The sequence below is a fragment of the Oncorhynchus mykiss genome, chromosome 10 (genome assembly GCF_013265735.2).
Source record: "Oncorhynchus mykiss isolate Arlee chromosome 10, USDA_OmykA_1.1, whole genome shotgun sequence".
Classification (NCBI taxonomy): Eukaryota; Metazoa; Chordata; class Actinopteri; order Salmoniformes; family Salmonidae; genus Oncorhynchus; species Oncorhynchus mykiss.
The window spans coordinates 3918677-3945223 of NC_048574.1; the positions used below are offsets into that span (position 1 = coordinate 3918677).

Here is a 26547-nt window from a genome sequence, read left to right on the forward strand (position 1 = left end):
GGAGATGGTTTTGGCACCGGGCATGGCCTCCAGTTTGGTGTTGTGGGGTCCCGTCAGATGGGGGGTGTTCAGGGGGGGTACAGTAGCCCCTGGTTTGGTGGTTGGTGTCCCGCTGGCGGTTCTGGCCCCTGGGGTCGGTGTGTGACTGGTTGGGTGGTGGGGGATATTGGGTCGCAGTGCAGAGCAGAACAGGGTCTCTTCAAAGTCTCTGAGGGAGGAACAGTGGAGAGCCCTGTCTACATCTAACACCCCACGAAGGGCACTGGCATACCTGGGGAGGAAGAAGAAGTCAGAACATCATCTCTGATGCTTTAGCTCAGTTTACCAACCCCATCGTCACCATGGCCGGGATTCAATGCCAGGCATTGTTAGAGTGGCACACTATAATGGACTTTTCCAGGTAATTTACGGTTCAGCCGTCAACGTTTATCCTGAAGGTGATAATGTAGGGGGAAATGACATCAAAAAGGTACACTGTGTAATACTGGTCTGTGGGTTAACATAAACATCATAACGATAATCATCATCATCATCATCATCATCTCTCTCCTACCTGCTGAGCTGCAGTTTGCGTTGGATCAGCACTGCCCAGCGGTAGAGTGGCGGCAGGGGCGTGTCAAACCACAGTTGGCCCTGCAGGACAGGTGAGATGCAGGCTGCAGCCGTCAGGTAAGAGGAGGAGCCACACTCTCCCAAGTAGGACAGCAGCAGGCCCGAACCAGAACCCTCGCTCACCGCTACCAGCACAGAGGACGGGTGCCGGCTACGCACATATGCTACTGTCTGGAGGACACAAGGTTAAAGGTTGTTTAATATTGTTATAAAACCAGCTAGCTAGCTTACTGATATTGTAATAAAACCAGCTAGCTAGCTAGCCTACTGATATTGTTATAAAACCAGCTAGCTAGTTAGCTTACTGATATTGTTAGAAAACCAGCTAGCTAACTTACTGATATTGTTATGAAACCGGCTAGCTAGCCTACTGATATTGTTAGAAAACCAGCTAGCTAACTTACTGATATTGCTACACTCACTAGGAGGGGTCTCACTAGGTGGGTTCTAGGACTTAGCTCAATGGTCTCACTAGGAGGGTTCTAGGACTAGCTCCAATGGTCTCACTAGGAGGGTTCTAGGACTAGCTCAATGGTATCACTAGGAGGGTTCTAGGACTAGCTCAATGGTCTCACTAGGAGGGTTCTAGGACTAGCTCAATGGTCTCGCTAGGAGGGTTCTAGGACTAGCTCAATGGTCTCACTAGGATGGGACCTAGGTGTGCATTTACAGTTTAAGTTGGAAGTTTACATACCCTTAGGTTGGTTTTCAACCACTCCACAAATTTCTTGTTAACAAACTATAGTTTTGGCAAGTCGGTTAGGACATCTACTTTGTGCATGACACAAGTCATTTTTCTAACAATTGTTTACAGACAGATTATTTCACTTATAATTCACTATATCACAATTCCAATGGGTCAGAAGTTTACATACACCAAATTGACTGTACCTTTAAACAGCTTGGAAAATTCCAGAAAATTATGTCATTGCTTTAGAAGCTTCTGATAGGATAATTGACATAATTTGAGTCAATTGGAGGTGTACCTGTTGATGTATTTCAAGGCCTACCTTCAAACTCAGTGCCTCTTTGCTTGACATCATGGGAAAATCAAAAGAAATCAACCAAGACCTCAAAAAAAGTTGTAGACCTCCGTAAATCTGGTTCATCCTTGGGAGCAATTTCCAAACGCCTGAAGGTACCACGTTCATCCGTACAAACAATAGTACGCCATTATAAACACCATGGGACCACGCAGCCGTCATACCGCTCAGGAAGGAGACGCGTTCTGTCTCCTAGAGATGAACGTACTTTGGTGCGAAAAGTGCAATTCAATCCCAAAACAACAGCAAAGGACCTTTTGAAGATGCTGGAGGAAACAGGTACAAAAGTATCTATATCCACAGTAAAACAAGTCCTATATCGACATAACCTGAAAGGCCGCTCAGCAAGGAAGAAGCTACTGCTCCAAAACTGGCATAACAATAGCCAGATTACGGTTTGGAACTGCACATGGGGACAAAGATCGTACTTTTTGGAGAAATGTTCTCTGGTCTGATGAAACAAAAATAGAACCGTTTGGCCATAATGACCATCATTATGTTTGGAGAAAAAGGGGGATGCTTGCAGGCCGAAGAACACCATCCCAACCATGAAGCACGGGTGTGGCAGCATCATGTTGTTGTGGTGCTTTGCTGCAGGAGGGACCTGTGCACTTCACAAATAGATGGCATCATGAGGGAGGAAAATGATGTGGATATATAGAAGCAACATCTCAAGACATCATTCAGGAAGTTGATACTTGGTTGCAAATGGATCTTCCAAATGGACAATGACCCCAAGCATACTTCCAAAGTTGTGTCAAGGTATTGGAGTGGCCATCACAAAGCCCTGATCTCAATCCCATAGAATGTTTTGGGGCAGAACTGAAAAAGCATGTGCGAGCAAGAAGGCCTACAAACCTGACTCAGTTACACCAGCTCTGTCTGGAGGAATGGGCTGAAATTCACCCAACTTATTGTGGGAAGCTTGAGGAAGGCTACCCAAAACTCACCCAGGGTCAAACAATTTAAAGGCAATGCTACCAAATACTAATTGAGTGTATGTAAACTTCTGTCCCACTGGGAATGTGATGAAAGAAATAAAAGCGGAAATAAATCACTCTACTATAATACTGACATTTCACATTCTTAAAATAAAAGTGGTGATCCTAACGGACCTAAGACATGTTAACTTGGATTAAATGTCAGGAATTGTGAAAAACTGAGTTTAAATGTATTTGGCTAAGGTGTACATAAACCTTCCGACTTTAACTGTAAAGTCTGAGATGTCAGAGTACTGAGACCACGTTGTATGCATGCGTGCCATTCAGCATTTGTATGTTCAACATTATACACAATATCATTATTAGGTCAATTATAGACCATACAATTATTATAGTAATATTATTGTGTACCTGCATCAGGTCAACAGAGTCTCCATACTCAGTCAGCCGTGGCGTGGTGAGAGGGCACCCCCCCGTGCCCCTACGGTGAAACACGAGGGAATAGAAACCCTGACGAAGAGCCATTCTACACAGACCTCTCAGGTGGGGCGTCACTCCTCCCCAGTAGTGAGGGATGAGGAGGAGGATTGGAGGTGTGGAGGTGTGGCAGCCCAATGCCTTCCCCCCAGGATGGTGCTCCTTCCCTCTCTCCCGTCCCACCGCCTCTCCCCCACCTACTCCTACAGCCCAGTCCAGAGCCACTACCCCCCCATCCTTCAGTAGAAGGTGGTCTCGGGTAAAGTTGACCTCTTGTCCCTGGTCTCCTGCAGTCAGGCCCCCCAATAGCAAACTTGAGAGGGTCTGGAGGTGGGGGTCCCCCCTGGGCCATGGGGCCAGTCTGGGTCTGGCCAGGGAACAGCAGTGCTGGAGCAGGAACCGGGCCAGGGCTGTGGGCTTACAAGCTAGAGTGGGTCCTGGGGCTGGGGAGAGGGCTGGATATGATCCCAAGCCAAGGCCCATTCCACTCTCCCTACCCCAGCTTTTATCTGTTGACGGTCCTATGGCAAGGCCTGGGGATGATCCATGCTCCTGTTCCTGTGTTCCTGCCCTCTCCTTGCCCCAGCCTGGCTCTGTGTGAGGGTGGTGGATGGGGAGCTCCAGGACCCAGCACAGTGCCACCCACAGCCACCAGGCAGCAGCCATCACCCCCAGCCTCGCCATTCGCTGTACCGGGGGCCAGCGGAGAGCCAGGTAGAGCAGGAACAGCAGCAGGGAGGGCAGGAGGTACAACACCCTGTCATACTCCCACTCACAGGAGGAGACGACATCCTGGTTAGTGGCCATTGTTACCATGTTTAGAACCAGGTCTAGAACTCTACAACGTCCAGGTCTAGAACTCTACAACGTCCAGGTCTAGAACTCTACAACGTCCAGGTCTAGAACTCTACAACGTCCAGGTCTAGAACTCTACAACGTCCAGGTCTAGAACTCCAGAATGTCCAGGTCTAGAACTCCAGAATGTCCAGGTCTAGAACTCCAGAATGTCCAGGTCTAGAACTCCAGAATGTCCAGGTCTAGAACTCTACAAGTTCAAGTTTTACAGGTCAGCTAGAACCTCTTCCCATTCACAACATTTTCTCTCATTTGGTGGCTACTGAATGTGGCCCTGAGTAACAGATATGGATCGCCCAGAGAGCTAGTACAGACAGGGTTGTATAGCAGGTATTTACATTGATCTAGTATAGCAGATCTTTACAGCAGTCCAGTGATATTGTATAATGTAGCAGGTCATTGCAGCAGTCCAGTGATCTTGTATAGCAGGTCTTTACAGCATTTCATTGATCTTGTATAATGTAGCAGGCCTTTGCAGCAGTCCAGTGATCTAGTATAGCAGGTCTTTACAGCAGTCCAGTGATCTAGTATACCAAGTCTTTACAGCAGTCCAGTGATCTAGTATAGCAGGTCTTTACAGCAGTCCAGTGATCTAGTATAGCAGGTCTTTACAGCAGTCCAGTGATTTAGTATAGCAGGTCTTTACAGCAGTCCATTGATCTAGTATACCAGGTCTTTGAAGCAGTGTTGGCTCCACTGTTTCTCCCTTTGTCCCCTGCTAATATAGCAGCCAGTTAGTGTTGCTCAACCTCTACGAGTGACAGAACGAATAGACTGAGAGAAAAAAGGTGAGGGGGAGAGCACGTCACCTTACTCTCTCTCTCTCTCTCTCTCTCTCTCTCTCTCTCTTTTAGATACCAAATATACCTCTCACCCTCCGCTATCCCTCTTTCCCAACCCCATTAGTCCCTCCCTCCCTCCCTCTCTAAATCATTAGCAATCAGTGCTGGGCTTAAACTCACCATAGATATAGAGTGAAAAGAACAGACACAACACTTTTATTCCATGTCTACATAGAGAAGGTAATTTGGCAATTTGGGTAAACAGATAACAGTTACACGTGTTGGACTGAGCAAACCCTGAGCAAACATGAATATCTAAACTCAACCAATCAAAGTGGTCACATCAACAATTGGCTGGTGATAAACTATGGTTTCTATGTTGCTTACACAGACACACCAGGGTTTGGTTAGCGGTAATTACGGCTTTTGGCCTTTAAAAAAAAAATAGAAAAGCCGATAAATAAAATTGCCACCGGCCAATTGTCCAGGAGAGCGAGAAATAAGGCCAGTTGATGGAAATACATTTGACCTGTCATGTTTATCGGTCTATGCGTTCATTTGCATAATTTCGTGGAATTAAATTGGCACGTGTTATGTATCTTATTGATCACACACACGTCATACAGACACGGAGAGGAATTTCAGTCTTCGAGCAGAACATATTTTCGGACAGCGGTCTAATAAGCCCAATCACTGCGAAACAATTCTAAATGCAATCACGTGTTTAAAAAAAATTGTTTTTTGGCCATGATCATTTTTTTTTCTTCTTCATATTTGTATTTCACAACTGGTAATTGAAGCGCTTCCCATTCACCATTCAAATACATAGTCCACGGAAGGTAGGCTTCATCAGCACGTCACACACCACTTTGCAATGAGTTTGAGGCAGTACGCAATTGGAAAACATAAAAACATTGAAACCCGAACGTTTTACTACACTTTATGAGGTATGTTTTACCTTGCTTCTGAACATATCATTTTCTACTATGGGGTATAGTAGATTAACATAGGTTCATAGGCTAGGTAAATCTTTCCCTAAGTACATTTAAATAAATTACCAAAATTACACTACATGACCAAAGGTATGTGGACACTCGAGTTCCAAACTGGATGCAGCGTGAGCACAATAACTGTTAAATGGAAGCTTCATTAAATGGGTTTCCATGGCCGAGCAGCTGTATACAAGCCTATGATCACCATGAGCAATGCCAACGCTACCTGGCCCAATGCATAGTGCCAACTGTAAAGTTTGGTGGATGAGGAATGATGGTCTGGGGCTGTTTTTCACGGTTGGGGCTATGCCCCTTAAAGGGCTCCCAGTCTAAGGCACTGCATGTAAGTGCTAGAGGTGTCACTACAAACCTTGGTTCGATTCCATAGGGCAGCGCACAATTGGCTCAGCGTCGTCCGGGTTACGGGAGGGTTTGGCCGGGGTAGGCCTCATTGTAAAATAAGAATTTGTTCTTAACTGACTTGCCTAGTTAAATAAAGGTTAAATAAATAAAAAAGTTACAGTGAAGGGAAATCTTAACGCTACAGCATACAATGACATTCTAGATAATTCTGTGCTTCCAACTTTGTGGCAACAGTTTAGGGCAGGCCCTTTCCTGTTTCATGCACAAAGTGAGGTCCATACAGAAATGGTTTGTCAAGATCGGTGTGGAAGAACTTGACTGGCCCTCACAGAGCCCTGACCTCAACCTCATTGAACACCTTTGGGATTAATCGGAACGCCGACTGCGAGCCAGACCTAATCAACCAACATCAGTGCCCGACCTCACTAATGCTCTCGTGGCTGAATGGAAGCAAGTCCCCGCAGCAATGTTCCAACATCTAGTGGAAAGCCATAAGACCATAAGAGCATAAAGAGTGGAGGCTGTTATAGCAGCAAAGGGGGGGGGGGGCCAACTCCATATTAATGCCCAAGATTTTGGAATTAGATGTTCGATGAGCTTGTGCCCACATACCTTTGGCCATGTAGTGTATATAGCCTAATTAGCCTACTCCTGTCTATACATAAATAAATTCATTCAAAATAGACTACTAAAGCAAGTTTTGGCCACAGAGGATCATTAGATTCCCGTAGCCTTAAAAAATAAATAAATTGTGGATTGTTTTAAACCGAATTGCCTACAGCGGGAAGGAAAGAGAGCTGTAGGCAATTCGATTTAAAACAATCCACAATGTATTTATTTGTACGCTGCAAATACCAAATAGATGATTGTTGAGTTGCGACTGTCAGTGAAAAAAAGTAGACCCAGCCAGGTGTAACGGATGTGAAACGGCTAGCTAGTTAGCGGTGGTGCGCGCTAAATAGTGTTTCAATCGGTATCGGTATGGGCGAGGGGACGGTTTAAAGTTATACTGTTACACAGGCATATTGCAATATTCAATTAAATTGTGGGAAAACAGTTTGGAAAGCAAATGGTAAAGAGAAGATTTTGAAAATACTCGAATCTTTCTTTTAGTTGAGCGAACAACAGTAACGTTAGGCGATATACCTATTTTGTTGGCACCAGAGGAGAGCATATTCACTCATTATTGTTGGGTCAGTGGCACTTAAAAGTTTTGTTTATTGTAAAAAAAAAAAAAAATGTTTCCTCCTGTCATAATCTATTTCTATATATTTCTATATATTTTCTATATATTCTATATATATTTCTATATATTCTAGAAATAGAAATATCTATTTGTCTCTTTCCTCTTTGTTCCAAAGTCGCTTTTATCGATTGTTTGTCCGGTAATCTATCGTAGTAAAACTCCAGTCGTACAAAGTGTAGTCGAATTGAATGCATTTTTCTCTCGTGCAAAGAAAGAAGGAACGTATCTGATAAATCCAACAGCCCAGTCCTCTACTTTATATAATACGCGGTAAACCATGCATTGTCTTATTTTCTTCTCTTTTTTTTTGCGATAAGGGATTGAGTTATATATTTTTTGGCCTAAATTATGACTATCCAATATACTCATCACGTTACAAATAGTAAGCTATCTTACATAAGTCTGTAAATGCGATGATGCATGGAATGCTTTATGATAAATGTACATTTTATTTTCTGGTGAAAATGTGCTTCCCGAAATATGAAACTCCCGTTCTGCCGACGTATAGACTAGTGATTTTTTTTTGCTGTTCGTTACTCGTCTTTTTGGATGAGGAAAAGGACATGTGGTAACCAGTCAGTTACTGGAACATCTTCAAAGTGCGCGGTAAGAAGAACACAAGTCATTGCATTCTCGATTTGCTCAATGGAAACAGGATGCACCTGAGCTCAATTTTGAGTCTCATAGCAAAGGGTCTGAATACTTATGTAAATAAGGTGGGGTCTGAATACTTATGTAAATAAGGTGGGGTCTGCATACTTATGTAAATAAGGCAAGGTCTGAATACTTATGTAAATAAGGTGGGGTCTGAATGCTTATGTAAATAAGGCGGGGTCTGCATACTTATGTAAATAAGGTGGGGTCTGAATACTTATGTAAATAAGGTGGGGTTTGAATGCTTATGTAAATAATGCGGGGTCTGAATACTTATGTAAATCAGGTGGGGTCTGAAAACTTTCCGAATGCACTGTATGGTGCCAGGACTTTTCTCAAATGTCCGGTAAATGCTGCCGGTCAAATGACAGGCACCTCATTTTCATAACGGAAACCCTGACCCACACACACACACACACCACACACACCACACCACACCACACCACACCACACCACACCACACACACACACACACACACACAGAGCCATCAGAGGTTATCAGGTTATTGATTCTGAGAACAGCAGTATATTTCACTTTGTTTCTCCCTGTGTGTGTGTGTGTGTGTGTGTGTGTGTGTGCGTGCGTGCGTGCAAGGGAGGTCAGGGTGTGTGTGTGTGTGTGTGTGTGTGTGTGTGAGTGAGAGAGAGAGATGGGGAGGGAGAGACTTGGGGATTTGCCACCATTTTCTGACCTAATACCTAATAACACATAGCTACAATATGAGCATCTCCATGAGAAATTGAAAGGATAGCCCAAGCTTTAAAAAAAAGAAAGATTGTTTTTATTGATGTCGTGTCTCATCCTTTACAGAATACACAAAAATAGTTTTGTTATTTTTGTTATTTTTATAATCGCACTATTTACATTTTGAAAAGGTTGACAGGTCCTGTTATTACTGAGTATTGGTCGGCGATGGGCGGATAAGGAGGGGGGCAGAGTGGGGGGACAGAGGAGTGGGGGCAGAGGAGGTGGGCAGAGGAGTGGGGGCAGAGGAGGGGGGCAGAGGAGGGGGGCAGAGTGGGGGACAGAGGGGTGGGGGCAGAGTGGGGGGACAGAGTGGGGGGACAGAGGAGGGGGGCAGAGTGGGGGGACAGAGGAGGGGGACAGGGTGGGGGACAGAGAGGGGCAGAGTGGGGGACAGAGGAGGGGGGCAGAGTGGGGGGACAGAGGAGGGGGGCAGAGTGGGGGGACAGAGGAGGGGGGCAGAGTGGGGGGACAGAGGAGGGGGGCAGAGTGGGGGACAGAGGAGGGGGGGCAGAGTGGGGGGACAGAGGAGGGGGGCAGAGTGGGGGGACAGAGGAGTGGGAGACAGAGGAGTGGGACAGGGTGGGGGACAGAGGAGGGGGGCAGAGTGGGGGGACAGAGGAGGGGGGCAGAGTGGGGGGACAGAGGAGGGGGGCAGAGTGGGGGACAGAGGAGGGGGGCAGAGTGGGGGGACAGAGGAGGGGGGCAGAGTGGGGGGACAGAGGAGGGGGGCAGAGTGGGGGGACAGAGGAGTGGGAGACAGAGGAGTGGGACAGGGTGGGGGACAGAGGAGGCGGACAGAGGAGTGGGACAGGGTGGGGGACAGAGGAGGGGGACAGAGGAGTGGGAGACAGAGGAGTGGGACAGAGTGGGGGACAGAGTGTGTGTGATCCAATTTCCAGAAGCACCTAGAGCGAGAGAACTTTCATCAAAACCTTTCCTCTGAAAACAATAATATAAAACATCTAAAACGACTTGAATCACTTACTTTAGTCCTTCAACCAGACCTGCATTAATCTTTTGGACAGTATGTAAATACAAACTCAAAACTAGGGTTGGCTGCAAAATTCAGATAACCCACATAGACACAAATACTACAGTTTACTATAGAATACTACAGGATTTAATATAAAATACTGTAGTAAACTTTAGTATACTGTACTACACACTGTAGTATCCCTCAATCATGTGTAGTACTTAGTATAGAATTTTGTAGCATGCTGTAGAATACTATAGTAAATACTACAGCATTATCAACAAAATACCACTGTAGTAAATACTACAATAATGTCAGAAAAAAACACTATGTTTAAAAAGAATATAGTAAATACTACAGTATTTCAATTTGCATTTACCCTGCCCATTCCCCGCCCCCATTCCCCGCCCCCATTCCCCGCCCCCGTATGAGAAACCGACATGCAGAGTTTAGACCGTATATTGTGTTCCATCACAGGTTGTAGAGAAGAGCAGAAGCGCTGAAGTCTCCTTTCCTTACAGAAAATTTGCTCTTTTAGTATTTCTCCAGCAGGTTTCTTCAAGGAGCCCCCCCCCCCAACACACACACTTCTATGTCAAAGATAATAAAATAAAAGCACAACAGTAAATACTACAGTATACGACAGTCTGCAAAAATACTGCAGTAAATACTACAGTATACGACAGTCTGCAAAAATACTGCAGTAAATACTACAGTATACCACAGTCTGCAAAAACACAACAGTAAATACTACAGTATACTACAGTCTGCAAAAATACTACAGTAAATACTACAGTATACTACAGTCTGCAAAAATACTACAGTAAATACTACAGTATACTACAGTCTGCAAAAATACTGCAGTAAATACTACAGTATACGACAGTCTGCAAAAACACAACAGTAAATACTACAGTATACTACAGTCTGCAAAAATACTGCAGTAAATACTACAGTATACGACAGTCTGCAAAAATACTACAGTATACTACAGTCTGCAAAAATACTACAGTAAATACTACTGTATACTACAGTCTGCAAAAATACTACAGTACATACTGTTATTTTTACTACAGTATTTATACTATAATAAACCCTAAATACTACAATATTTTGCTGACTCCACTCCGTATAAACACTACAGTAAATACTACAGTAGTCCTACCATAGTATACACTACAGTGTTTTTTCATGTGGGAACTTTCAAAAAAATTCCCAGGTTTTCCAGAAATCCTGTTTGGAGGATTCCAGATTTCCGGCTTATTCTCTCCTGATTCTAGAAATCTTCAAACACAAGATTTCTGGAAAATTTTGGAGAAATGACCGGAAATTTTGCAAACCTACTAACAGCTCACTTTCTCACAACCTTTTACTCATACAGTATGTTCAACTGACATCTCTCTCTCTCTAGGGTGAGCATTGGTGTGGTGTGTGTTTTTATGCATATGTGTGTTTTGGGGGGTGGGGGGTTATGTGTGTGTTTTTGTGGGGTGGGGGGTTATGTGTGTGTTTTGGGGGGTGGGGGGTTATGTGTGTGTTTTGGGGGGTGGGGGGTTATGTGTGTGTTTTTGGGGGGTGGGGGGTTATGTGTGTGTTTTTGGGGGGTGGGGGGGTTATGTGTGTGTTTTTGTGGGGTGGGGGGTTATGTGTGTGTTTTGGGGGGTGGGGGGTTATGTGTGTGTTTTTGGGGGGTGGGGGGTTATGTGTGTGTTTTGGGGGGTGGGGGGTTATGTGTGTGTTTTTGGGGGGTGGGGGGTTATGTGTGTGTTTTTGGGGGGTGGGGGGGTTATGTGTGTTTTTTGGGGGGGTGGGGGGGTTATGTGTGGTTTTTTTTGGGGGGGGGTATGTGTTTTTTTGGGTGGGGTGGGGGGTTATGTGTGTTTCTTTCGGGGGGTGGGGGGTTATGTTTATGTTTTGGGGGGGGTGGGGGTTATGTGTGTTTGAAGTTAGGGGTTATTGGGATTGTTAGGGACAGATTCATTTAAAGGCAGGTTGCACACGGCACCACTGACAATGCTCCTTTAAAGGTCACACTGTGTATATAAGGTAAGTAAGGTTATTGTGCAGTGTGTGTAGGGGAATGGCGCTGTTGTTTCAGTGTGTTTTAACGTTGTATCCGTATTTGTGTGTGTAGGGGTTGCCGCGGTGTGTGTGTGTGTGTGTGTGTGTGTGTGTGTGTGTGTGTCAGGCTGTGCCGTTGGTATACTTGGATAGTTTATTCTCCAGGTCACAGATTCTCTTCTCTTGAGACAGAACTGTCACCTTGAGATTCTTAACTTCCTCCAACAACCGATCTACCAACTGAGGCTGGAGGGATGGAGGGAGGGAAGGAGAGAGGGAAGGAGGGAAGGAGAGAGGGATGGAGGGAGGGAAGGAGAGAGGGAAGGAGGGATGGAGGGATGGAGAGAGGGAAGGAGGAAGGAGGGATGGAGGGAGGGAAGGAGGAAGGAGAGATGGAGGGAGGGAAGGAGAGAGGGAAGGAGGAAAGAGGGATGGAGGTAGGGAAGGAGAGAGGGAAGGAGGAAGGAGGGATGGAGGTAGGGAAGGAGAGAGGGAAGGAGGGATGGAGGGAGGGAAGGAGGGAAGGAGAGAGGAGGGATGGATAGAGGGAAGGAGGAAGGAGGGAAGGAGAGAGGGAAGGAGGGATGGAGGGAGGGAAGGAAGGAAGGAGGGAGGGAAGGAGAGAGGGAAGGAGGGATGGACGAAAGAGAGAGAGGGAGGAAGGAGAGAGAGGATGGAGGGATGGAAGAAGGCGAGATGGAGGAAGGAGAGAGAGGGAGGAAGAGATGGAAGGAGGAAGGGAAAGAAGAGATGGAAAGAAGAAATGGGAAAGACAGGTCAAGGACAGGACAGGCAGGTCAAGGACAGGACAGACAGGTACAGGACAGACAGGTACAGGACAGACAGGTACAGGACAGACAGGTCAGGGAGAGGAAAGACAGGTCAAGGACAGGACAGACAGGTCAAGGACAGGACAGACAGGTACAGGACAGACAGGTACACGACAGACAGGTACAGAACAGACAGGTCAAGGAGAGGACAGACAGGTACAGGACAGACAGGTCAAGGACAGGACAGGCAGGCCAGGGACAGGACAGACAGGTACAGAACAGACAGGTCAAGGACAGGACAGACAGGTCAAGGAGAGGACAGACAGGTACAGTACAGACAGATCAAGGACAGGACAGACAGGTCAAGGAGAGGACAGACAGGTACAGGACAGAAAGGTCAAGGACAGGACAGGACAGACAGGTACAGAACAGACAGGTCAAGGAGTGGACAGACAGGTACAGAACAGACAGGTCAAGGAGAGGACAGACAGGTACAGGACAGACAGGTCAAGGACAGGACAGACAGGCCAGGGACAGGACAGACAGGTACAGGACAGACAGGTCAGGGAGAGGACAGACAGGTACAGGACAGACAGGTCAAGGAGAGGACAGACAGGTACAGGACAGACAGGTCAAGGACAGGACAGACAGCCCATGGGACAGGACAGACAGGGACAGGACAGACAGGTACAGGACAGACAGGTCAAGGACAGGCCAGACATGTACAGGACAGACAGGTCAAGGACAGGACAGACAGGTACAGGACAGACAGGTCAAGGACAGGACAGGCAGGCCAGGGACAGGACAGACAGGTACAGAACAGACAGGTCAAGGACTTGACAGACAGGTCAAGGAGAGGACAGACAGGTACAGTACAGACAGATCAAGGACAGGACAGACAGGTCAAGGAGAGGACAGACAGGTACAGGACAGAAAGGTCAAGGACAGGACAGGACAGACAGGTACAGAACAGACAGGTCAAGGAGTGGACAGACAGGTACAGAACAGACAGGTCAAGGAGAGGACAGACAGGTACAGGACAGACAGGTCAAGGACAGGACAGACAGGCCAGGGACAGGACAGACAGGTACAGGACAGACAGGTCAAGGAGAGGACAGACGGGTACAGGACAGACAGGTCAAGGAGAGGACAGGACAGACAGGTACAGAACAGACAGGTCAAGGAGTGGACAGACAGGTACAGAACAGACAGGTCAAGGAGAGGACAGACAGGTACAGGACAGACAGGTCAAGGACAGGACAGACAGGCCAGGGACAGGACAGACAGGTACAGGACAGACAGGTCAAGGAGAGGACAGACGGGTACAGGACAGACAGGTCAAGGAGAGGACAGACAGGTACAGGACAGACAGGTCAAGGAGAGGACAGACAGGTACAGGACAGACAGGTCAAGGACAGGACAGACAGGCCAGGGACAGGACAGACAGGGACAGGACAGACAGGTACAGGACAGACAGGTCAAGGAGAGGACAGACAGGTACAGGACAGACAGGTCAAGGAGAGGACAGACAGGTACAGGACAGGCCAGACATGTACAGGACAGACAGGTACAGGGACAGGACAGACATGTCGGGGACAATGATTTTTAGACAAACAGTCAGATAAAGAGGTGATATATTTAGTGTGACTCACGGGCAGGTTGGCTGAGCCATCGCAGGAGGACATGCTGCGTCTGGGGGTGGGTCTAGAGTCCAGAACATTCTTCCTAGCAACTTTGAGCTCGCGGCTCTTGGGGGGAACGTAGCCATCCCTCATGGACTGAAGGATGGGGTCCTCGTCTCGCCCCTCCAGCCACTCCTCTGGCTCCAGGGCCGGGTCGGGGCCCGCCGTGTCTGGATACAGATCATCCTGGAACAGGTCCGACTGGAGGGGAGAGAGGTGCAAATGGGGAGAGAGGGAAACATGGCTCGTTTTAACAAGCCGTTAATGCAGGGCTGTCAAACACATTCCATGGAGGGCCTAGTGTCTGCTGGTTTTTCAATTAAGCCCTAGACAGGGAGGAGAGAAAACCCACAGACACTCAGCCCTCCGTGGAATGAGTTTGACATCTGTGTTAATGTAAGGAGAGAGAGAGAGAGAGAGAGAGAGAGAGAGAGAGAGAGAGAGAGAGACTTACCTTTCTAGGTACTGTCATGGCAATGGGTTCACACTTCTTGTCATGGAGTTTATATAATCTGGAGAACAGAGAAAAGTCAGATTTAGAGAATAACCACAACAAATACTCTCACATTAGCCTGCTGAGCTAAAGCCTACACCCTGTGCACCTGTGCATAACATCTATCCCTAATTGTGTGTGTGTGTGTTTATTGACAGGAACCGGGTTACCGAGATTTACTAAGATTTACCTCCCAAACCCACTCTTAGTTTCCCGGGATAAATACTTGCGAAAAACTGGTAAATTATAATAAATGTTTTCTATGAACAGCATGATGTAAAATGGAACTGTTAAATCATTTGCATATAAATATATATAAATAATATACAATGTCTAAATGTAGCTTCTCTATGGCCAATCTCTCTGCTTTCTCAATGATCAATCATCAACGCTCAGGGTGCTGACAGACAGCTGGTAACTTTCTCACTTTGCGACAGGTACATTTGTTGCATCATAGCTGATGCTACAGTGATATTAGGACAGAAGGTGTAATTTACACATCTCTATCTGGATTTCGGGGGGGGTCACCTTATTTTGTAATTGTAAAGATATATATTTATATAGTCCTTTATTGCAGCTGAAGAGGTTTTAAACTATACAACAGAACAGATGAACAGGAATGACATTTACTCCAGAAAACATTGATCTTAAAGCCACACCTCTACTAAGCCACACCTCCGCTCCAGGGTTCCTTTAGGGACCTGTTGCTGCATTGCAACATTAAAGGTTCCTCCAAGAACCCCTCAACCCTCCGAAGGTGCAAATAGGAACCACTGACTAGCAATGGTTCCTTGAGTATATCCAGGGGCTCCTTGAGGATCTCCAGGGGCTCCTTGAGGATCTCCAGGGGCTCCTTGAGGATCTCCAGGTTTTCCTTAATGATCTCCAGGGGCTCCTTGAGGATCTCCAGGTTTTCCTTAATGATCTCCAGGGGTTCCTTGAGTATCTCCAGGGGCTCCTTGAGGATCTCCAGGGGCTCCTTGAGGACCTTCAGGGGTTCCTTGAGGATCTCCAGTGGCTCCTTGAGGATCTCCAGGTTTTCCTTAATGATCTCCAGGGGCTCCTTAATGATCTCCAGGAGCTCCTTGAGGATCTCCAGGGGCTCTCCAGGGGTTCCTTGAGTGTAGTGTGCTTGTATGTGTGTGGGTGTGTTTGTATGTGTGTGAGTCTCCTACCTGGCAATTTCACACTTGCTGACATCCACTCCTCTCTTGGGCATGAAGCCCATCCCCCTCTGAGGCTCCTTGCTGCTGAAGGTACTGAGGTAGTGGACATAGGGAGGCTCCTCTGTTATCTCAAAGTACCGGATACTACTGTCCCCCTGGAGAGGTGGGAGGGGAGAGCAAAGAGGAGAGTAGTGGGGAGGTGAGGTAAGGGGAGGGCAGAGGAGATGGGAGTAAGGGAGGCGAGAGGAGTGGTGGGAGAGGAGGGGTCGGGAAGGGATAGCAGGGGAGGGGAGAGGAGATGAAGGGAGAGGAGGGGTGAGGAGAGGAGAGGAGGGGTGGAGAGCGGAGGTGAGGTAAGGGGAGAGCAGAGGAGATGGGAGTAAGGGAGGCAAGAGGAGGGGTGGGAGAGGAGGGGTCGGGAAGGGATAGCAGGGGAGGGGAGAGGAGATGAAGGGAGAGAAGGGGTGGAGAGCGGAGGTGAGGGGAGGGGAGAGCAGAGCAGAGGAAAGGAGGTTGATAGGGGAGGAGAAAGGAGAGGAGGAGAGGGTAGAAGAGGGGAGGGGACAACATTATTTACTACTAAAGCACGTGTCAAACTCATTCCACGGAGGGCTAATTGTCTTTGGGTGTTTTCGCTCCTCCCTTGTACCTGATTGATGAAATAAGGTCATTAATTAGTAAGGAACTCCCCTCACCTGGTTGTCTAGGGCTTAATTGAAAAACCAGCAGACACTAGGCTGTCCATGGAATGAGTTTGACAGCCCTGATCTAAAGGGAGGTTTACAGCACTAGTAGTACTAGAGGAGGTAGTATTATCTACTGTCACTGTACACAGAGAGGGTGTGTGTGTGTGCGTGCGTGCGTGTGTGTGTGTGTGTGTCTGCTCATAACGTCATCCACAGAGGTAAACCATGTTGGTGTGTGTGTGTGTGTGTGTGTGTGTGTGTGTGTGTGTGTGTGTGTGTGTGTGTGTGTGTGTGTGTGTGTGTGTGTGTGCGTGCGTGTGCGTGTGCGCGCGCGCGTGTGAGTGTCTGTGTGTGTGTGTGTGTGTGTGTGTGTGTGCGTGTGTGGGCGTGCGTGTCTGCTCATAACGTCATACCTTTCCACAGAGGTAAACCATGTTGGTGTCTGGGTCGTAGTACGGTAACAACACACCGTTACTTGTGTCCAACTCCAGCAGAGCAATAGGTTCCTCAAAATGTGTCTGAAGAAAGATTAGAAAATACATGATTGATGTTCATTGTTCTTCAAGAGATACGAGTCATGGATATGAGTGTGTCTGTCCACACCTGTTCACTGTGTGTGTCCTGTCTGTCAACACCTGTCCACTGTGAGTGTCCTGTCTGTGTCTGTCAACACCTGTCCACTGTGTGTGTCCTGTCTGTCAACACCTGTCCACTGTGAGTGTCCTGTCTGTGTCTGTCAACACCTGTCCACTGTGAGTGTCCTGTCTGTCAACACCTGTCCACTGTGTGTGTCCTGTCTGTCAACACCTGTCCACTGTGAGTGTCCTGCCTGTGTCTGTCAACACCTGTCCTCTGTGAGTGTCCTGCCTGTGTCTGTCAACACCTGTCCACTGTGAGTGTCTTGCCTGTGTCTGTCAACACCTGGCCACTGTGTGTCCTGTCTGTGTGTCCTGACTGTGTGTCCTGACTGTGTGTGTGTGTGTGTGTGTGTGTGTGTGTGTATGTGTGTGTGTCGGCTTGTGTCTGTGTTTATTACCGGGTCCCACAGGCCCAGCTCTCTCTGGCTCATCCTGGTGAAGCCGGTAGTGAACAGGTTTCCGTCTCTGGTGAAGATGGCCCTCATTGGTCGGATCCCATCGTGTGGAGCCATCCTCTCCTATTGGACAGAACGGAGAAGCCAGAGGCGTGTTGTAGTGAGCTTGACATTTACAGGTCGTTTCTGTTTGAGCCGTCATGTGCAGCTTTTACCATGAACACAATCTCCACGGAAACGGGAGCATCGATGACAGCACTTTACAACACAACCCCCTCCCCAACTCACCACCACCACCCCCCTCCCCAACTCACCACCACCACCCCCCTCCCCAACTCACCACCACCACCCCCCTCCTCAACTCACCACCACCACCTCCCTCCCCAAATCACCACCACCACCCCCCTCCCCAACTCACCACCACCACCTCCCTCCCCAACTCACCACCACCACCCCCCTCCCCAACTCACCACCACCACCTCCCTCCCCGACTCACCACCACCACCCCCCTCCCCAACTCACCACCTCCATCCCTCCCCAACTCACCACCACCACCTCCCTCCCACCCCTCCCCAACTCACCACCACCACCACCTCCCTCCCACCCCTCCCCAACTCACCACCACCACCACCTTCCTCCTACCCCTCCCCAACACACCACCTCCCTCCCACCCCTCCCCAACTCACCACCACCACCTCCCTCCCCAACTCACCACCACCACCTCCCTCCCACCCCTCCCCAACTCACCACCACCACCTCCCTCCCCAACTCACCACTTCCCACCCCTCCCCAACTCACCACTTCCCTCCTCTCCCCAACTCACCACCTCCCACCCCTCCCCAACTCACCACTTCCCACCCCTCCCCAACTCACCACCTCCCTCCCCCTCCCCATCTCACCACTTCCCACCCCTCCCCAACTCACCACTTCCCACCCCAACTCACCACTTCCCTCCCCAACTCACCACTTCCCACCCCTCCCCAACTCACCACTTCCCACCCCAACTCACCACTTCCCTCCCCAACTCACCACTTCCCACCCCTCCCCAACTCACCACCTCCCTCCCCCTCCCCATCTCACCACTTCCCACCCCTCCCCAACTCACCACTTCCCACCCCAACTCACCACTTCCCTCCCCATCTCACCACTTCTCACCCCTCACCAACTCACCACCTCCCACCCCTCACCAACTCACCACTTCCCACCCCTCCCCAACTCACCACTTCCCACCCCAACTCACCACTTCCCTCCCCAACTCACCACCACCACCTCCCTCCCCAACTCACCACTTCCCACCCCTCCCCAACTCACCACTTCCCTCCTCTCCCCAACTCACCACCTCCCACCCCTCCCCAACTCACCACTTCCCACCCCTCCCCAACTCACCACCTCCCTCCCCCTCCCCATCTCACCACTTCCCACCCCTCCCCAACTCACCACCTCCCAACCCTCCCCAACTCACCACTTCCCAACTCACCACCTCCCTCCCCATCTCACCACCTCCCACCCCTCCCCAACTCACCACCTCCCACCCCTCCCCAACTCACCACCTCCCTCCCCCTCCCCATCTCACCACTTCCCACCCCTCCCCAACTCACCACTTCCCACCCCAACTCACCACTTCCCTCCCCAACTCACCACTTCCCACCCCTCCTCAACTCACCACTTCCCACCCCAACTCACCACTTCCCTCCCCAACTCACCACTTCCCACCCCTCCCCAACTCACCACCTCCCTCCCCCTCCCCATCTCACCACTTCCCACCCCTCCCCAACTCACCACCACCACCCCCCTCCCCAACTCACCACCACCACCTCCCTCCCCGACTCACCACCACCACCCCCCTCCCCAACTCACCACCTCCATCCCTCCCCAACTCACCACCACCACCTCCCTCCCACCCCTCCCCAACTCACCACCACCACCACCTCCCTCCCACCCCTCCCCAACTCACCACCACCACCACCTTCCTCCTACCCCTCCCCAACACACCACCTCCCTCCCACCCCTCCCCAACTCACCACCACCACCTCCCTCCCCAACTCACCACCACCACCTCCCTCCCACCCCTCCCCAACTCACCACCACCACCTCCCTCCCCAACTCACCACTTCCCACCCCTCCCCAACTCACCACTTCCCTCCTCTCCCCAACTCACCACCTCCCACCCCTCCCCAACTCACCACTTCCCACCCCTCCCCAACTCACCACCTCCCTCCCCCTCCCCATCTCACCACTTCCCACCCCTCCCCAACTCACCACTTCCCACCCCAACTCACCACTTCCCTCCCCAACTCACCACTTCCCACCCCTCCCCAACTCACCACTTCCCACCCCAACTCACCACTTCCCTCCCCAACTCACCACTTCCCACCCCTCCCCAACTCACCACCTCCCTCCCCCTCCCCATCTCACCACTTCCCACCCCTCCCCAACTCACCACTTCCCACCCCAACTCACCACTTCCCTCCCCATCTCACCACTTCTCACCCCTCACCAACTCACCACCTCCCACCCCTCACCAACTCACCACTTCCCACCCCTCCCCAACTCACCACTTCCCACCCCAACTCACCACTTCCCTCCCCAACTCACCACCACCACCTCCCTCCCCAACTCACCACTTCCCACCCCTCCCCAACTCACCACTTCCCTCCTCTCCCCAACTCACCACCTCCCACCCCTCCCCAACTCACCACTTCCCACCCCTCCCCAACTCACCACCTCCCTCCCCCTCCCCATCTCACCACTTCCCACCCCTCCCCAACTCACCACCTCCCAACCCTCCCCAACTCACCACTTCCCACCCCTCCCCAACTCACCACCTCCCTCCCCATCTCACCACCTCCCACCCCTCCCCAACTCACCACCTCCCACCCCTCCCCAACTCACCACCTCCCTCCCCCTCCCCATCTCACCACTTCCCACCCCTCCCCAACTCACCACTTCCCACCCCAACTCACCACTTCCCTCCCCAACTCACCACTTCCCACCCCTCCTCAACTCACCACTTCCCACCCCAACTCACCACTTCCCTCCCCAACTCACCACTTCCCACCCCTCCCCAACTCACCACCTCCCTCCCCCTCCCCATCTCACCACTTCCCACCCCTCCCCAACTCACCACTTCCCACCCCAACTCACCACTTCCCTCCCCATCTCACCACTTCTCACCCCTCACCAACTCACCACCTCCCACCCCTCACCAACTCACCACTTCCCACCCCTCCCCAACTCACCACTTCCCACCCCAACTCACCACTTCCCTCCCCAACTCACCACTTCCCACCCCTCCCCAACTCACCACCTCCCACCCCTCACCAACTCACCACTTCCCACCCCTCCCCAACTCACCACCTCCCTCCCCCTCCCCATCTCACCACTTCCCACCCCTCCCCAACTCACCACTTCCCACCCCTCCCCAACTCACCACTTCCCACCCCTCCCCAACTCACCACCTCCCACCCCTCCCGAACTCACCACTTCCCTCCCCAACTTACCACTTCCCACCCCTCCCCAACTCACCACTTCCCACCCCTCCCCAACTCACCACCTCCCTCCCCCTCCCCATCTCACCACTTCCCACCCCTCCCCAACTCACCACTTCCCACCCCAACTCACCACTTCCCTCCCCAACTCACCACTTCCCACCCCTCCCCAACTCACCACCTCCCACCCCTCACCAACACACCACTTCCCACCCCTCCCCAACTCACCACTTCCCACCCCAACTCACCACTTCCCTCCCCAACTCACCACTTCCCACCCCTCCCCAACTCACCACCTCCCACCCCTCACCAACTCACCACTTCCCACCCCTCCCCAACTCACCACCTACTTCCCCCTCCCCATCTCACCACTTCCCACCCCTCCCCAACTCACCACCTCCCACCCCTCCCCAACTCACCACTTCCCACCCCTCCCCAGCTCACCACCTCCCACCCCTCCCCAACTCCCCACTTCCCACCCCTCCCCAACTCACCACCTCCCTCCCCCTCCCCTCCCCAACTCACCACTTCCCACCCCTCCCCAGCTCACCACCTCCCACCCCTCCCCAACTCACCACCTCCCTCCCCCTCCCCTCCCCAACTCACCACTTCCCACCCCTCCCCAACTCACCACTTCCCAACCCTCCCCAACTCACCACTTCCCACCCCTCCCCAGCTCACCACCTCCCACCCCTCCCCAACTCCCCACTTCCCACCCCTCCCCAACTCACCACCTCCCTCCCCCTCCCCTCCCCAACTCACCACTTCCCACCCCTCCCCAACTCACCACTTCCCACCCCTCCCCAACTCACCACCTCCCAACCCTCCCCAACTCACCACTTCCCACCCCTCCCCAACTCACCACCTCCCTCCCCCTCCCCTCCCCAACTCACCACTTCCCACCCCTCCCCAACTCACCACTTCCCACCCCTCCCCAACTCACCACCTCCCAACCCTCCCCAACTCACCACCTCCCACCCCTCCCCAACTCCCCACTTCCCACCCCTCCCCAACTCACCACCTCCCTCCCCCTCCCCTCCCCAACTCACCACTTCCCACCCCTCCCCAACTCACCACCTCCCAACCCTCCCCAACTCACCACTTCCCACCCCCTCCCCAACTCACCACCTCCCTCCCCCTCCCCAACTCACCACTTCCCACCCCCTCCCCAACTCACCACTTCCCACCCCCTCCCCAACTCACCGCGACCACCTCTCTCTTGCGGGGGTCACAAACGCGGAGGCGTCGGTCCTTACAGGTGGTGCAGAACAGGCTGCCGTTACGGTTCCAGCTGACGTTGTAGATGAGGTCTGGGTGGTCGTCCATGGAGATGAGGGCTTCGCCAGTCCCCACGTTCCAGATTATTATCAGGTTATCACTGCCTGGGGGAGGCAGAGAGGGAGTAAAAGTGTGTGTGTGTGTGTGTGTACCTGCATTGATTAGTATGTTGCGTGCGTGCGTGTGTGCGTGCGTGTGTGTGTGTGTGTGTACCTGCAGTGAGTAGTATGTTGTGTGTGTGTGTGTGTGTGTGTGTGTGTGTGTGTGTGTGTACCTGCAGTGAGTAGTATGTTGCGTGCGTGCGTGCGTGCGTGTGTGTGTGTGTGTGTGTGTGTGTGTGTGTGTGTGTGTGTGTGTGTGTGTGTACCTGCAGTGAGTAGTATGTTGTGTGTGTGTGTGTGTGTGTGTGTGTGTGTACCTGCAGTGTGTAGTATGTTGTGTGTGTGTGTGTGTGTGTGTACCTGCAGTGAGTAGTATGTTGTGTGTGTGTGTGTGTGTGTGTGTGTGTGTGTGTGTACCTGCAGTGAGTAGTATGTTGCGTGCGTGCGTGCGTGCGTGCGTGTGTGTGTGTGTGTGTGTGTGTGTGTGTGTGTGTGTGTGTGTGTGTGTGTGTACCTGCAGTGAGTAGTATGTTGCGTGCAGTGGGGTGCCAGGTGACAATGCCAACACGTTTGGAGTGTCCCTCCAGCACCACAATGGGCTCTGATATGGGCTGGGTCCCCATCTGGTCAGGGATCTGCCACACCTGCAGGGGGACACAATACAACGTTACACATCTAGGGGGACACAATATAACGTTGCTCATATAGGGGGACACAATACAACGTTACACATATAGGGGGACACAATACAACGTTACACATATAGGGGGACACAATATAACGTTGCACATATAGGGGGACACAATACAACGTTACATACACGCGTCCTCTGATACACAACCCAACCAAGCCGCACTGCTTCTTAACACAGCGCACATCCAACCCGGAAGCCAGCCGCACCAATGTGTCGGAGGAAACACTGTGCACCTGGCCACCTTGGTTAGCGCGCACTGCGCCCGGCTCGCCACATGAGTTGCTGGCGCGATGAGACAAGGATTTCCCTACCGGCCAAACCCTCCCTAACCCGGGCGACGCTAGGTTCAAGACTGTTGGAAAAGCATTCCAGGTGAAGCTGGTTGAGAGAATGCCAAGAGTGTGCAAATCTGTCATCAAGGCAAAAGGTGGCTACTTTCAGGAATCTAATATATAACATATATTTTGATTTGTTTAACACTTTTTTTGGGGGGGGGGGGGTTACAACATGATTCCATATGTGTTATTTCAAAGTTTTGATGTCTTCACTATTATTCTACAATGTATAAAAGAGTAAAAATAAAGAAAACCCCTGGAATGAGTAGGTCTCGCTCCCTCTCTATTTCTCTCTATCTATTTATCTAAAGGAAACACCAACATAAAGTGTTTTAATTGGGCGTTGGGCCACCGCGAGCCGCCAGAACAGCTTCAATGCTCCTCGTCATAGACTCTACAAGTGTCTGGAACTCTATTGGATGGAAGCGACACTATTCCTCAGCTGTTACAAGACTTCCAGGAAAAAGAACAATATTTGGTGTTTTGTGGATGGTGGTGGAAAACGTTTTCATGCTCATCAAACCAATCCGTTGACCACCCGTGCGTGCCCCTGTGGATGGGGTGCATTGTCATCCTGGATAGAAAGGATTCGCCACAGGTTGAAGGTGATCACTCAGAATGGCTGTGTATTTATTGGTGTTTACCTTGTCCTCTAAGGGGTTGAGTGGACCTTTAACCATGCCAGGAAAAATGCACCCCAACACCATAACAGATCCATCAGAACCCTCATTTACTCAAGGGTTTCCATTATTTTGGCAGTTACCTCCGTCTGTCTGTCTGTCTGTCTGTCTGTCTGTCTGCCTGCCTGCCTGCCTGCCTGCCTCCCTGCCTGCTTGCCTGCCTGCCTGCCTGTCTTTCTGTCTGTCTGTCTTTCTGTCTGTCTGCCTGTAGCAGTGCTTTATCCCATTACCAGAACAAAGGCATCAGTGTAGTGACACATGGTCTTATGAACATAGCCTGTACTGTACTCCATTCATTCACACAAGCAGCTGTTAGAAGACTGGCAGTACCATCATATGATAGCTACTCCTTGATTTCAATAGATGTTCATTGTCTGAAAATACCCTTGTTTGCATCAAAATGTTCTCTCTTTGATAGACACACACACACACACACACACACACACACACACACACCACAGGAGGTTGGTGGCACCTTAATCAGGGAGGACGGGGCTCGTGGTAATGGCTGGAGCGGAATCAGTGGAATGGTATCAAATACATTAAACACAGGAGGTTGGTGGCACCTTAATCAGGGAGGATGGGGCTCGTGGTAATGACTGGAGTGGAATGGTATCAAATACATTAAACACAGGAGGTTGGTGGCACCTTAATCAGGGAGGACGGGGCTCGTGGTAATGACTGGAGTGGAATGGTATCAAATACATTAAACACAGGAGGTTGGTGGCACCTTAATCAGGGAGGACGGGGCTCGTGGTAATGACTGGAGTGGAATCAGTGGAACGGTATCAAACACATCAAACAACAACCTCCCTTCAGCAGCCTCCACTGACGCACACACGTCCTTGTGCTAGCCTTGTGGTGCGAGGCTTTGGCGGACTGTAGCACTAGAGGGTCTGATAAACCACATTCCTTACACACACACACACACACACACACACACACACACACACACATACACACACACACATATAGCTTTGATATCTCATCCCTCTCCATCTGCTCACCCTTAGAGGATCATATCTGTCATCTGATTAGTTGATAAGGGAGGGGGTTTGGGGGGCTCAGGGGCACTATGTTAACACATGTTTATAAATACCAACCAGCGGTTACCCCAACAAAACCCCTACCCCCGCCCCACACCTTTTCTAAAAGTGCACAGTACTCCTCATGAAGAGCCATGGGATCTTTAGTGACCACAGAGAGTCAGGATCTTTAGTGACCACAGAGATTCAGGATCTTTAGTGACCACAGAGAGTCAGGATCTTTAGTGACCACAGAGATTCAGGATCTTTAGTGACCACAGAGAGTCAGGATCTTTAGTGACCACAGAGATTCAGGATCTTTAGTGACCACAGAGAGTCAGGATCTTTAGTGACCACAGAGAGTCAGGATCTTTAGTGACCAAAGAGAGTCAGGATCTTTAGTGACCACAGAGAGTCAGGACCTTTAGTGACCACAGAGAGTCAGGACCTTTAGTGACCACAGAGAGTCAGGATCTTTAGTGACCACAGAGAGTCAGGATCTTTAGTGACCACAGAGAGTCAGGATCTTTAGTGACCACAGAGAGTCAGGATCTTTAGTGACCACAGAGAGTCAGGATCTTTAGTGACCACAGAGAGTCAGGATCTTTAGTGACCACAGAGAGTCAGGATCTTTAGTGACCACAGAGAGTCAGGATCTTTGGTGACCACAGAGAGTCAGGATCTTTAGTGACCACAGATAGTCAGGATCTTTAGTGACCACAGAGAGTCAGGATCTTTAGTGACCACAGAGAGTCAGGATCTTTAGTGGCCACAGAGAGTCAGGATCTTTAGTGACCACAGAGAGTCAGGATCTTTAGTGACCACAGAGAGTCAGGATCTTTAGTGACCACAGAGAGTCAGGATCTTTAGTGACCACAGAGAGTCAGGATCTTTAGTGACCACAGAGAGTCAGGATCTTTAGTGACCACAGAGAGTCAGGATCTTTAGTGACCACAGAGAGTCAGGATCTTTAGTGGCCACAGAGAGTCAGGATCTTTAGTGACCACAGAGAGTCAGGATCTTTAGTGACCACAGAGAGTCAGGATCTTGGTTTGACAGATCAGTAGAAGAACAGCCTGTTGGAAACACTGGCAGTTCATACATGATGTTCATTTACACTACAGTATGAACAGACACACACACACACACACACACACACACTCAGGCTGCCAGCCTTACCATGGCGGTGGTGTCCTCTGAGCAGGATGCCAGGATGTTGTCGTTGTGAGGGCACCAGTCGATGTCCAGGACGGGCCCAGCGTGGCCAGTCACCAACGGGTGGTTCTTATCCAGACGACCCATCTACATCACACAGGACAGGACAGACAGGAGGATGACATCACGGCACTGTACATAGTCTCTAATTACT

General features: G+C 50.4%; 2 protein-coding genes and 1 pseudogene across 3 annotated transcripts in view; 1 reads left to right on the forward strand and 2 right to left on the reverse strand.

Moving 5' to 3' along the window:
* LOC110491262 (protein ABHD15) overlaps nt 1-4790 on the reverse strand; it is a 6821-nt gene extending 2031 nt beyond the window's left edge. The window contains exons 1-3 of the mRNA XM_021564603.2: nt 3008-4790; nt 554-783; nt 1-271 (exon numbers count right to left, since the gene is read on the reverse strand). The exon at nt 1-271 is cut by the window's left edge and continues 2031 nt beyond it. Of these exons, the coding sequence (XP_021420278.2) occupies nt 1-271; nt 554-783; nt 3008-3889 (1383 nt within the window). The 5' untranslated portion in view covers nt 3890-4790. The remainder of the gene's footprint in view (nt 272-553; nt 784-3007) is intronic.
* Nucleotides 4791-10206: 5416 nt separating this feature from the next.
* LOC118937064 lies at nt 10207-10257 on the forward strand (annotated as a pseudogene).
* Nucleotides 10258-11521: 1264 nt separating this feature from the next.
* LOC110492807 (coronin-6) overlaps nt 11522-26547 on the reverse strand; it is a 37166-nt gene continuing 22140 nt past the window's right edge. Inside the window, exons 2-10 of one of the 2 annotated variants that reach the window (XM_036989506.1) lie at nt 26358-26480; nt 22959-23088; nt 22269-22447; nt 17581-17700; nt 16958-17062; nt 15868-16013; nt 14654-14711; nt 14170-14400; nt 11522-11993 (exon numbers count right to left, since the gene is read on the reverse strand). In XM_036989506.1, the coding sequence (XP_036845401.1) occupies nt 11871-11993; nt 14170-14400; nt 14654-14711; nt 15868-16013; nt 16958-17062; nt 17581-17700; nt 22269-22447; nt 22959-23088; nt 26358-26480 (1215 nt within the window). In that variant the 3' untranslated portion in view covers nt 11522-11870. The remainder of the gene's footprint in view (nt 11994-14169; nt 14401-14653; nt 14712-15867; nt 16014-16957; nt 17063-17580; nt 17701-22268; nt 22448-22958; nt 23089-26357; nt 26481-26547) is intronic. The other variant, XM_036989505.1, reaches the window with a different exon arrangement.